Here is a 13,950-nt window from a genome sequence, read left to right on the forward strand (position 1 = left end):
TGTGAAACAAATTTTGTCTCTTTGGCAGAGTCCACAGGACATAGAAAGAAAAGCCCTAGTTTGTCCTTCTGCACTGATCCCGTGATCATTTCTGGTAGGGCAGTTACCGGAGCATATCGCAGTTTCCTTCTCATGCTGCACTCTGATTTCCTTTAGAATAAAACCTGGATATGCAAAATACAGCACACAGCTTATTCTTCTCTAACATGGCACTGAGACTTAGCCAGCCTGAATGAATCCTGTGCATGCATCTGAGTGAATTTAGTACACAGTGTAGGCTGGGACTTTGCTAGTTTCACTTTCTTATCCTATTCCGAGTTGCGACACCAGAATGTTTACGTGTACAAGAAAAATACTCTATTTAAGTCTGAGTACTTACTAAAAAAATAGTTTTGCTGTGCTTGGCAAGCTTCATTTCCAATAAGGAAACACACATCTTGGTTCTAAATTCCTCTCAAAAGCTGTACAAATAATAATTGTGAATAAAAAAAAATAATGCTAGCCTTCTTTTGCCCTCAAATCTTTCAGATAGTTTATTAGTAAATAGATAAAGCATCACCAGAACAGAACTAATTTTACAGCTTTAATGTTTTAAGGATCAGAAAGAGAAAAAAGACTAATGGCAATTCCATTTTATTATTTTCTTTTCTTCTTATACTGATTAGCCTTTAATTTAAAGGACATATTTAAATCCTTTAGTCTTTCAATCTTATAATTGATGAGTTTAGAAGAAATTATGAAATATCATGCCATCTTATCTAGAAAAAGGCAAAAAAATCAATTTTTTTTCTGCTACCACATTAGCTTTACACTCTTGTGTTTATTGTTTACGCACAGATACTGGTTGCTGAAATGCTGCTAAGAAAGTTCATAACTACTCAATTCACTAGTATATAAATACTTATTAACTGAAGGTTTATACAGTATCAAAAGACCCATAAAAGTCGTAAGTAAACATCAGTCAGAAAATACCAAAAGCAAAAATATGACTGTTACATGTTTATGGTGTGTCATTATAAAATAAATGTGTAACATAAGGTGCTGATAGTATCTGTTAGAACAAGAGAGAAAGAAAAACTAATAGGAACCATTACAAGCCTGATATAATTTCTCACTGATTTAAGACTATGTACAAGCAAGTGTTGAATGTTTAGGCTATAACTGGACTGACCGAACACACAATAGTGTGTCTATGTCTACTCATACATAATACATATGAGTATCCTTGACAGAATTAGTTCAAAGGGAACCTGTCTCCTTCACAATATGGAAATGACCTACGTTATTCTTCTCCTCCCCAAACATATGCTGATTTCTATATTGCCATTCAATGGTCTTTGCCCTTTTCAGGCTGGGCACACATCTTCCTCACCTTTTCATCATCTAGCAAAATCCTCCCTCAGATCCTGCTCTGTTAAGTGTTTTAGCTCAACAGAAGCACTCTTTTAGAGAAGTTTAGGGTGGCCATCCATGTGGGTGTCAAGCTATTGCTACACATAGAACATAAAGTGCCTGATATTTGCATGTTTCTCTTACAGCTGGCTGTATCAGTCACTACCAGATGAATCATGAGGAGGGAGGAGAAAAAGAGGGTGAGGCTTTCTAGAAGCTATCTGACAGCTATCAAAATTACTAGTATTGAAGCACAAAAATATCCTGTATGGTAAAGAGTATTTGAGGATAACCTCTAACCTCAACTGGTCATCAACCTGTCATAACAAGCTTGACTGTTGTACCCTTTCTCAAAGTCTGCTGAGCTAGCAGGCCATTTCTTGGACTCCCTTTTCTACTAAAAAGAGTAGGAACTTTTCACTGCATCCTCAAACAATTAAGCATTAACTCAAAGTTCTACCACTGATGTATGAGCAGCAACATCTATAGCCCACTTGCTTACTGATCTACACAGTGCAGTCCTAACAGACCAGAGTTTGCTGTCTCTCAGCCATCCATGAAAAATACTTAGAGGGCAGGGATAAAGCAACGGTTCTTTTCCTTATCAACTGATTCTCAGACAACAGTTATTTGGAAGCTGCTCCTTTAAGACAAGACTGGACAGTTGCAATCCAAAGGCTCTGTGTCAAGAGGAAGCCACAAAGATCTGAGGAAAGTTCAGCATTAGCACCACTCAGCCAAGGAGGAGAGAACATGAAGCAACGGGAAGTTCACTGGAAGCAGTATCAGGAAACACGAGAAAGAGACAGGAACAGAGCAAAGAGAGTAGCTGGCATGAGGCACAGGAAGAATTAAAATCAAATGACATGTCCACCTGAAGAAAGGTCAAGTACCACCAAAGAGTGGAAGCAACAACTGCTGTTCAGCCTGTCCTTTGATTCTTTAACAAGCCTTGTACAATTTCCAGCAGGTAATAGAAAGATCTCTCTAAGCCAAAATTCTCATCCCTGAAGAATGAGGGGTCTTGATAAATAAAAATCTAATAATTGTCTTGTTCAATTTGTTTAGAGAAAATTAAAGCAACATTAAGTCAAATGTGGAAGGAGATAAGAGAAACACATACAGAAGATAAAATACCTTTAAAAACTATCTCTACAACGTTGAGGGATGGGACTTGGGTTGGAAAAAAAAAAAGTATGTGTTGTACGTCCTGTATTTCAACATATGAAATGTGATCAACTGGACACGTGCCATTAGCCATCGGTATTTTATTGCTACAGAACTACCAAACATTTATCTGTGCTGGTCTATAGTAGACTGCTTTTTGCTGCACTTCTCAGTCACTTTTGCGCCATTTAGTCCTGGAGCAAAAGCATCAGCAAAATGAGCAGGGGTGGTCAGATAATGAATCATGAGCTCCTAAACGTTTAAAAATCACACACCTAATGAAGAAGATTGGCCACTGCCTCATCCAAATTGTTGTTTTATGAGTTAGGGCCCTAATGCATGAGTTTAATACCATGTGTTTACCAGGCTACAGTAAACTATCTATGCATTCTTAGGTCATTACAAATATAAGATAAAATGCACTTGCTTCAACTCTTTCATTAAAGTATGAGCTAACACATTCTATCTTGTATTTGCCATAGGTTAGAAACACATTCAACATCAGTCACTGTGGTTCAGCTGACACAAAGCTGCTTGTTAAGGCAAATTAATTCTGTTGCATGCTTCAGTCCTCTGCCAATGAACCCATTCAATTCAGAGGAACACACATTTGCCCAAATCAAAAGTTCAGAGAATCAAAGAATGTTTCGGGGAAAAAGTATTATCTGGGAGTGCTTCAAATGTTATTTTAAAAGACAATTCCAATCTGGGGAAACGTATCTAACATTTAATTGTGTCTCATTTAAGGAATGTCTATATTTTTCTGCTTGAGATGGACAACTGCACCCGAAACTTTAATTGCTTGTTTTTAATCAGCGGAAGTTCAGAACATGTCTAAATTAGGATAACGCAACATCCTGACATTAGTAGAATCAAGAAAGCTGCAGTATCAAGTAATGAGACACAGCAACAAGGAGGCATTTTTAACTAGACTGTATGTAACTTCATTTGTTTATTAATTATTAATCTATAGATGCGTATTAATCTCTACATAACTGCATGCCAAATGAGAATTTTGCATAGAAGTTCCTGCGAAATGTTACGTTTTCCTCCTGCATTCAACTCAGGTGCTGAAGGCTCTACCAAATCACCAAGAACAGCAAGAAAGAGGACCTGGGGCCAGTCAGCCTCAACTTGATCTTTGGCAAGGCAATGGAGCACATAACCTTGAAAATACCGGGGGGGGGGGGTGTAACCTTCAAATAACCTTGGGGGGCAGGCAGAAGAAGGTGGTCAGAAGTAGTCAGCCTAGACTTCGGAAGGGAAAATGATGCTTAATTAACAAACCCGACAACCTTCTATGATGAGACGACTGGTTTGGTAGGTGGGGTTAGACAGGGGATATTATCACTACTTTAGGCAGGTTTTTTACTCTGTCCCCCATAATATAAGAAAAAACTACTTCTTTGTTTGTTTTGTTTTAACCGTAAGGGTGATCAAACACTGGAACAGGCTGCTCAGAGAGGCTGTGGAATCTCCATCCTTGCAGATATTCAAAACCCACTGGACACAGTCCTGAGTGACCTGCTCTCACTGACCATGCTTTACGCAAGGGGGCTGGACCAGACAATCTCCAGAAAACCTCATAACCCTCAACTGTCCTAGGAAATCTTATGCTTCTTACTAATGTTGAAATGTCAGAAAGAACACTTTTTGTTTTATGCTGTCTTTAAATATGGTAATGTTTTAAAACATGTATTTTCTTACTTTCTCTAACACTGTAAAGAGAAATTTAAGAAAATTTTTTAAGAACACCCTTAAAGCACCTGTAAAAGAACATCTACATGTGGTTCTGATCCAGCACTAGGAAAACATAACTGGAATAAGAAAATGAAAGAACATTTTAAAAGGTGAGCTTCTGGACAGCAGCAGGGGAAACATACTGCTAGGCAGTACATCCTACCGGAAACTTTTCTGTTTTGCGAAAGTATAAAACAGAGAGAAACAAGACAATCCCAGGCAGACTCTTCTATGGTGGCTGAACACATTCTGGTGCATCTGTTCACATCCAGAAACTTAGCATCAGGAAGCTCTATTATCACCCATAAAGGAGAAAACGCATGTCAGAATAACTCTGAGCTTCCTCAAAACCACCATATAGGCCAGAGAACTGAGAAGTATGGATAACTCTGATGCATGGCATTCATCCACATGTTTGCCTAGTGGAAAACATTAAATTTAAAATGCCTACATATTTCTATCCTATCAGCACTATTACTATTTCCACCTAAACTGAGCTTAAGCTAGTTGCATATCAGATGGTTAAAATAATGTTCCAAGGCATAAACAAACTGGAATTCCAGATTCCAGTTCTGTAAAGCATTCATACTCAATTCTAAAGCTCAGGATATGGCAAAGCAGTCCTAGAACACTCCAACCTTTATTAGTAAAAGATACAAACAAATGCTTTGTCTACAGCAGAGAAATACTCATCTTCCCCACACTGCTAATTATTAACCTCTCCAAATGTTTTCCACATATTTCTGGTACACAACAACACAAATAAATCATTCCCCTCTGCTTTTTTTTTTTTTTTTAAAGACTGAAGAATCAGTGCAGCCTGCAGCACACTAGATGCAGCTACATACCACAACTGGGGCCATCATCTCTGACAGCTCCCATTCTTTGGCGACTGTCAGAGCCAACAGCTTTCTCAGCCAGCCTGCCACTTCTCTCAATTCACCTACCTTCCAGTCCTCCCACCCCGTAGTCCCATCAGTCTTGCACTGTATCCTCACCTATTTCAGTCAACGATAAACAGTGGAAAAGCAAGACCCAAACTAAAACTTCTCAGACTTTAAATTCCCAAGAGAGCGAAAGACATCCAGAGAGGTCAAAACATATGAGCTGTCATTCTAGGTCAGGCAGTAGCACATTCCATCCCAACAAGGCTTTCATACATACCAGCAGGCAGCAATATTCAAGGGGAAGTTTCCATGGCAAGCATTTGAACCAACCATGGATGCACCACTATGGCAACCAAGAAGATTCTCAGGTAAGCAAGCCACAAACTCAAGGCCATCTACATTAAAACCAAATACCACTAGGCAAAACACAAAGCACTGGTGCTGGATGATCATAGGCAGAATAAATCACAGTGTCAAAGCCTAAGCTGAAAGACTGCAATCTCCATCAACGCACAAAGATGAGATCAGCAGTAATGCCTGCTAGTATTTTGCTACAGAAAAGTAAATATAGCTCTAACCAGAATCCTGGGTCAAGCTGAAAACCTCATGGACTAGAGACAGCCTGCCCAGTTCATTGACAGGATGGAAGGGAGAAGAGGGTTGACTTCAGTTCTATCAAGTGACTTCTTCACTTGCTTTCCATACCAAGCAGTTGCCACATTCATTAATCTTTTTCCACACTAATGCTTTCGGTGGCATAAAAGTGGCATCCACTCCAGCAGCGGGATTGGATTCAGATACCCACATAGAATCATAGCATAATTTCAGTTGGAAAGGACCTCTGAAGGTCAACTGGTCCAAGACCTGGGCTCAGAGGAGGGCCAACTAGATAACAGCAAACACAATCACATTTGTTCCAGCTCTTCCCCAAATCCCCGACATGCAATATGCCCTGCATTCCTATGAGAGTCTTGTTGTTGCTGCTACTTTTAAATCATACTCCTGGTCTCTTGGGGAGCAGCTGCAGCATACCATTTCAGCCAGGAAAGCAGCATGCAATAACTGGCTAGCCTAGCATACTGGCTCCAGCCCTGCCAGTTCCTACAAAGCGAATGTCAGTAATGCATTAACAAAATAACCCCCCAAAACACAGCACCTCTATCCTTATACATCCAAACTCTTCATATGCTTCTAATAGGAAACGTCTAGTTTAACTTCTACTTCCATTTATAGGGCTTGAGAGTTCTACCAGACGTTCAGCAGTCAGAACTGCAGTGCAGGCATAGAAGATACTGGGAAAGAACTCTTCCCATCGCTGCATTAGACACCATCACTCATACAGAGATATCAAACTGATTCATCTATACTCCTGGGAAAGTGATGAGCATGCAACACCCCAGGAAGACAATATGTCTGTGTCCATGCATATAGATTTCATTTCCCATACGAGTTACGATGTACCTACAATTTAAGCCTTTTTAGCTCCTCCCTCCTTCTTCCACTCCCCAATAAGATACACTCAGGGCACCAGGGAAAAAAAAAGAAAAAAGTATCTTCATTGCACTAAATCCCTTTCAGCATTCTGTTTTTCATGAGGAATATGTTTCAGGACTTTAATCCCCTCCCTTTATTAAGGTAGTCTTAATTAACTCCACTGTCTAGCTCAGCTACTGTAGGTATCTCCTCCAGTTTATATTTAGTTTCCACCCAAAATATTCTGAATCATTCAAGAGCTATGTTGTAGGAGTGTAAAAATTACCAGAATGCTATAACCTAACTCACAGCAGATATGTAGGAGAGGCCTATCTGCATGTATGGGAAGTAGTGAGTTTATATTCACATTTAGTTTTAACTAAGATTTTAGCTTCTCTTGAATTGCTTCTGCATTGCCCTGAAAAGCCCCTTATATATAAACATAACAACAGATGAATTTAACAGCAATAAAGAAGTACTATTTCAGAACAGCTTTGCCCATTTGGAACTATCAGGAACCATGTGTCCTGTACTAGCACCCTAGTACCCCATCAGACCTAGCACTGCTCATGCTAAGCCATCAACCGATCCTCCAGATGCACAATACCAGCTTTAAAATGAGAACAACCTTAAGGTGGATATAGGAAAGAAAGCTATCATTTTAAGCACCATTCATTTGTTCATGTGTACGTTTATGCAAGAGACAGATCCAACATTCTACTTCTCGACACTGTATGCATCTGGTATTATCAAACAAATTTTAAAGGTATAAGGCACTTAATGCCTAGAAAGACTTTTAGAAGTGTACTGCTTAAGAAAATAAGCAGGTTCAACAGAAAGGACATTTGAAAGGGGGTCAGAATCTTAATATATTTTGGAGCTCTGACATTAGTCTACAACCTGCTGCCTGACCTCAGACAATTATTTTGCTGCAGCTTCCCTTTACATGAAGTTGAAATGTACAGACGAAAAGTATTTTAAAGTGTAGCACCTGAGCATTTAATAAACTTAACATTATCATGAACATTTTGACATTTGTTAAAAGCTTGCCAAAGCCACTTCATCCACCAGTAAAAAGCTTTGCAGGTTTTTTTCGTATTTGCAGAATCCTGAAGACATACAAAGCTGTTGTATAGCGAGTTTAAAAACCAAGTCTTGCTTTAAAAGCAAAAAAGGAGCTTTTTTGGCTTGTTTTAAAACCCTTTTTGTAAAAATAAATAAATATATCAGAGGTAATAGATGTCATTTCCCAAGGACTAAGGCCAAAAAATACTTCATCATGCCATTTTAAAAGGTATTTTGGAACTCCCTTTTAATATACCGATATTTTTAGGTATCGGTTATTTAGAAACGCCCCACCTCTTTTAAATTTATGAGCATATGCCAACACAAGAGTTTAGCTAGACCCATTAAGGAACACACGAGTTCCCATTAGGCTTTTGTTACAGAGACAGTTAAACTGGCTTCAACAAGAATACATTTCTAGTCTGGAAGATCCATCTCAACACACAAGGTCCCAAGGTCATCAAGGCTCCTTTCAGAGCCGACAGCGCACGCGAGATAAGGACAGAAATCCAGTTTGCAATACGAGGGACCGCATGATAACTGCGCCTAGAAAAAACAGCGTCGATACAGGAAGCAGCTTTCCACCACCGCGTTCGCTTCTAAACAGCCATTTTACTTCTAACTACATCCTTCCCTAGAGCCGGCCTTCATTTTGTGCTCCCGCCCGGGCGCGCGGCTGCAGGCTGGCAGCCGAGGCGAGGGCACCGGGGTGCGCTCAGGTGGAGGTGAGGTGCCTCCCAGCCTCGCCGGGTGCCGAGCGAGCCGCTCCGGTGCCAGGGCCGGGGGAGGGAGGCTTCCCCCGCCTCCCCCCGTTGTCGAAAGTAAATGAAGGCGCCGCTCCCAACGGCGGGGGAGGGGGGAGCTCGGCTCCCTCCTCCTCCTGGGAGCCCGGCTCCTCCTGGAGAGGCAGGGGAGCCCGGGGACCCCTCTCCTGGCAGGTCGGCCCTGCTATCGTCCCTCCCCCCGGGCGGGCAGTGCCGTGTGTCCCGTCCCTCCCCCCGGGCGGGCGGGCTGGCTGGCTGTGCTGTCTCTCCCCCCGGCAGGCCGTGCGAGAGCGGCGGGGCGGGCACTCACCGCTCCGGCAGAGTGAGAGGCAGCGGCGGCGGCGGCGGCCTCATCCTCCTCCGGCGACGGCGGGCCGATCTTGCTGCAGGTGGCCGCCAGCAGAGCGAGCGGTGACGGCTGAGCGTCCTACCCACAATGGGCGGGTTCAGGGAGAGAAAGTGGGTGGCGGTTAGTGCGGGACAGCGACCGGGCTCCTCGCAGGCGCGCACACAGGAAGCGGCGGCGGCGGCACCGGCTCCCGCAGCCGCTCACAACGTGTCACCCGGGGGAGGGGGGGAAGGGGCCCGGCCGGGCCTGCGCTTACCTGGGGGGCGGCCGCCCCGGCGGAGGCCGAGGCGGCGCCGTTGCCGTGCTGGAGATACTCGCTGTGGCTGCTGCTGTCCACGTCTAAGGCAGCCATTTCCTCTTGTTTCACGGGCTTCTCGGGAGCTGCGGGCACAGCGGGGAGGGGGAGGGGAGAGTCACTGACGGGAGCGATCACCCCCCTCCCTCTTCCTCCCTCCCTCTCCCCCCCCCTAACCCCAGCGCTCCCCCCGCCCTCCCGCACGGAGCCCTCCTCCTCCTCCTCCTCCTCCTCCCCGTGCTGCTGCCCCTGCCCCTCTTCTCCCTCCTCCCCCTGCTCCTCCTGCTGCTGCTCTCAGTGCCGCTCTCGCCTCGCTCGCACACGGACGCTCGGGGGCCGGAGCGGGGAAGCGCAGGGCCGGAGCAGGAGCAGGGAGCCCCGCGGGGCGGCTCGGTCGGTGCGTACGTACCGGTCATGGTGTGAGTGCGAGCGGCCGGCTGGCTGGCTGGCTGGGCGGGAGGCAGGCAGGCAGGCTGGCTGGCTCGCACACAGGCCCTGCTGGCGGGGGCTAGGCGGCTGCCGCCGGGGACATGCTTATTGTGCTCACGGGCTGAAGCGGCGGCGGCGGCCCGAGCCTACTCCGGGGTTTTTTTTCCTATTTTGATTGACGGTGCGGGAAAGCCGAAAGGTGGGGCTTGCAGCGGGAGAGGGGGCCCGGCCGACACCGCCGCCCGCCCGCCCGCCTGCCAGCCCGGAACTCCCGCCTACGCCCGCGCGCGCTCGCTCATTGGCTACGCCTCGCCGCCGCCGCCGCTCGCACTGGCCGCCCGGCCTGCCAGTCAGCCGCCAGGGGCGGGGGGGGCGCCCCATGCCGAGGCGGTTTCCTGTTTGCCAGGGGTTGTGCGAGGAACAATGAGCGAGACCCGCCGAGAGCCCGCGGCCTGCTCCGGCCCGGGCCCCCGCCGCCCCCGCGCCGCGGGGAGGCGGCCCCGCCGCCGCGATACCCCGCCGGGGCGGCGCGGACCGCGAGGCCTGGCTGACCGCCCGCCCGCGCCGCAGGGGTCAGCGCAGAGGCACAGCTGCGCGGCGGCGGCGCTGGCGCTCCCCGTCCCCCCGCCCCGTTCCCCCCGCCGCGCAGGCGGCGCGGTGCGCCTGTGCCCGGGAGGCGCCGGGGAGCCGCGATCGTTTGAAATCTTCCCGGCGGGGGTGTCACTCACGGCCGGCCGGCGACAGCCGCGGCTGCGGGGCGGCGGCCGAGCTGCGCCCTCCCGGCAGTCAGCGCCGGCGCTAAGATGTCGGCGCGCCGGCCCCAAGGGAGTCGGGCGGCCCGCCTGGGCGGGCCCTGCCCCGCACCGCCGCCGGCCGACCCGCACTGCTGCCGGAGCCCCCCGGGCAGGCCGCCTCTCATGTGGGACGGGGGAGCCGGCCAGCGCTGGCCTTGGCGCGGCCACACCTCAATGGCCGGCCCCAGGGCCGTTGCGTAAGCTTTCTGGCCGTGGCGGGCCCCGCACCTGACCGACCCGGGCAGGCTACCTTTGAAAAGCCCCTTTGCCTCGTCAGTAAAATAAAACCTATCGAGCGTAAGGCCGCGAGTAAGATTTTAAGGCGACGCATCCTTCCAACGGGAGCGTCAACGGTAACGACATACTCTGAGCTAGGGAGCTGAGCCTTGGCGCAAACCGAGTATTTATGCCAGCAGATTTTATTTTAGTCACATCAAGGGGCATTAGTAAGATCTCGGCGTCAGTTTGTTGCTCTGTCCCTTGTGTTACGCAACACAAAGGAAACCAGGAGCTTTAGGGTTGCTAAACTAAGGCAGGAAATGTGTTTAAACCATTATATAAGTAAATGATGATACAGAAATTATTATTAGTGGGGCCTTTTTCCCTGCTGTGCTGTGTAGCTTAGGAAGAGTTCCTGTAAAGGGGATCAGCTTCAGCTTGGCATTTCCTCAAGTCCAAATGCACGCGCAGGATGATGGGACGGTGTGTAGCCTGAAGCGGTGATTTTGACCCTTAGCTTGTAAACTCCCCTGATGAATGAATTTTTCTTAGTTACCTTTCATGTGGTGTTCTAGGGAGTCTGTGAATTAGGCTGAAAAACATTGGATTGAAGAGCTCCAACCTACTTTCCTGTTAGAATATTTAACGTAATTATCACTGAGAATTACCTAGGAGATAGAGTGAACTTAGTCTCGTATGTCCATAGTTGTGCTGAGTATTTGTAGCCACAGGCTAGCCACATAAACCCATGGAGAAGTTAGTAACTAGGAAACACAGAAATACAATCAGGATTTTCAGTAGCCTCTCTGAGCAGAGAATAAACAGTGCTTTTTAATCAGTCCAGCACTATGACCTTGCAGTAACTGCTCAGGCTCAGCCTAGAAATTATTACAGAAGGAATAAAAACACACTGAGAAAATGTGAATTTAATATCAGGAAGTTACAACGGTGGAAGACTGCAGTATCTTCCCTGTCAGTGGAAGATAGCTTTTACTGTGTGATGTGTAGTCCTATTGTAAGGCCTATTGTATGTTGAGAGTGCTTTGAGATGACTTTTAATAGCAAGTTGTAAATTAATCCTATAGCTGTTTGTCACAATTCATTTTTTCCCAGGGTAGTAAAAAAACCAAACTCCACTTCTGTTTTTAAAATGTCTATATTTGTTTATATAGTCTCTTGTGATTCTACTTTAGAATCAGTTGTTGGCAAGTTAAATAACATATCGATAGAAGGGAGGAAGCTTTTTTTGCAGTTCATTATTTTTATGGTAACAACAGAACGCTCTGAGAAGCAAAAGTTGTAACTAGGAACAGAAGTTACATTTATTTTGACAAATAATATAAATGTCAGCAATAATTTTTAGCCAGTAAAAGCTAGAATACAAAATGTCTAAAAATCAGTCAGTATGTACACATAAGCAAATTTTAGAAGAAAAATGAAAATGTAAGATTACATGATCCACAAGACTACTGGTGTATCTTTTAAGAAGTCTTCTATAGCTGGCATAAAGTCTGCAATTTGTTTTGCAATATCAGAAGTTGTTGGTGAAATGGATGATAGCATGTCACGCTGGAACTGGAACTATTACGGGTGACTTTGGACTTCCAATAACGTAGGAAGTGGTTCATTTAAAGATTGATCTGTAAGAGAAGTAATTGCTCTTCATACACTGGGAAGGTGGGAATGATATTAAAAAAGCCTGCCCTTGCTAATTAGCAGGATATTGCCAAACATTATCAATGGCATTTTGCTTTAGGAAGATTACGTTGTCTAGTACTTAAACTAAATATGAATGTTGCTCTTTCTTCTACAATTGGATGCACGCTGCGAGCTCTGTGACTTCAGTGAGATGTGGTTGACAGAGTGGTTTACCTGTATAAATCTGATTATAGACTTGGGATGTAACTGCAGTGCTTTAGGACAGAATGATGTGAAATATTAATGAGATTGTTTTCATATATTAAGGAGTTTTTCATTGCAGTAAAACTCAGATGTAAATAGGCTTCACAACACTAGCCAAGGACCAACTTCTTCTAGTCAAGTACCTAAAATTAGGGGACACTGTGATAATAATATTACATTCAGATAAAAAAAAGAAATGAAACATAATAGAATAGTAATAGAGGATTAAAAAATATGATAAATTACAAGAAAGTTTAAAAAAAGGTATGCTATTACAAAAAATGGGTGTAAAGAAGAGACTCAGAAATGTTATGTAGGAACGGCTTGGTAATAAAAGTGTTTTTATTTACCACTTCCCAGTGGAGAGTAAGAACACATGAGAAGAAAAGTCAAGGAAAAAAGGAAATGAGGAAAGACATTATTTGTAGCTTTTTGCTTATCAGTATACTAGCACCAAAACATTCACTAGAAAAATCCTTGTTTTATCGGGGAGATCATTGTATCCCTGCTGGGTGGACGTTCTGTTAGGTGGTGGTCTTTCTGCTGAGTTAGCACTGTGCCGATATCCCCACAGAGATTGAGCTCCATGCCCAATTAGAGGAGCCATTGTTTCCTCTTTCTTGAGATTACCCACCAGATGTACTGTATCAGTATGTAATCTGAATAAACTAACCATGACCAGTTTATTATTAAAGAGCCCTGCCTCTTTAAGCCCTTGCCTCCTGCTTCTAGGCTGCTTGTGGTAAACTGCCAGTCCTGGGATGAATTCTCAGTCCATTTGCTGTGTTGTAATTGGAGCTGTATAGGTACAGAGAAAGTCACACTGGTCTGCACGTAACGAGAACACCTCCACCAGATACCAAAATGCAGCTGTTTCAGAACTGAGATGCAGCCTTTGTGGTAAGTAGCAGTAGAGTTCAGGAAAGGAAGTGATGCCTGCCGGCTTCTGATGAAACTTCAGGGAAGGTTTTGAAAGATCAAATAAGATGCAAAGTGGAAAGAATGCTAAAACTAACATCTGCCCTGTAGTTCAGTTATAAGCTCCGTGCTGCATTTGGAGCTCAGTCTCTGAGGATATTGGTTCAGAAGGAAGCGTACCACCTAACACAACTTCTGTCCAGTACAGTGCTGGCTATACTTGGAAATGTCTTTTCTGTGTGTATACTCCTTTGAAACTTCTGAGTTATGACTTATTATTTCTGTCTTTAGTAGTCCCTTCTGTTGGTGACCCTGCATTTATTTAAAGAAACATATTATTTAAGGGTCGTTGGTATGTGGTCCGGTTCAGTTTTCACATCTGTGTTACCCCATTTCCCTGTAAAGTGGTGGTTTTGCCATGCTGAAGCCTAGAATGCAGCTGGACAAGACAGGCAGGAACGCGTTCTGCTGTGGTGTGTTCTGTACCACTGGGAAAACTCAGACTCGGGTCGCTTTAGTTTGAAAGGCTGGATTTAAAATTACATTGAAGAACCAG

The 13,950-nt window shown here is 45.1% G+C and overlaps 1 protein-coding gene across 3 annotated transcripts in view; it reads right to left on the bottom strand.

Moving 5' to 3' along the window:
- SP3 (Sp3 transcription factor) overlaps window positions 1-9,781 on the bottom strand; it is a 33,633-nt gene extending 23,852 nt beyond the window's left edge. For all 3 annotated transcript variants that reach the window (XM_064451625.1, XM_064451624.1, XM_064451623.1), the window contains exons 1-3: window positions 9,542-9,781; window positions 9,094-9,218; window positions 8,799-8,915 (exon numbers count right to left, since the gene is read on the bottom strand). In XM_064451625.1, coding sequence (XP_064307695.1) covers window positions 8,799-8,915; window positions 9,094-9,218; window positions 9,542-9,548 — 249 coding nt within the window. In that variant the 5' untranslated portion in view covers window positions 9,549-9,781. The remainder of the gene's footprint in view (window positions 1-8,798; window positions 8,916-9,093; window positions 9,219-9,541) is intronic.
- Between the last annotated feature and the right edge of the window lie 4,169 nt (window positions 9,782-13,950).

This window comes from Phalacrocorax carbo, chromosome 5, assembly GCF_963921805.1.
Source record: "Phalacrocorax carbo chromosome 5, bPhaCar2.1, whole genome shotgun sequence".
Lineage (NCBI taxonomy): Eukaryota > Metazoa > Chordata > Aves > Suliformes > Phalacrocoracidae > Phalacrocorax > Phalacrocorax carbo.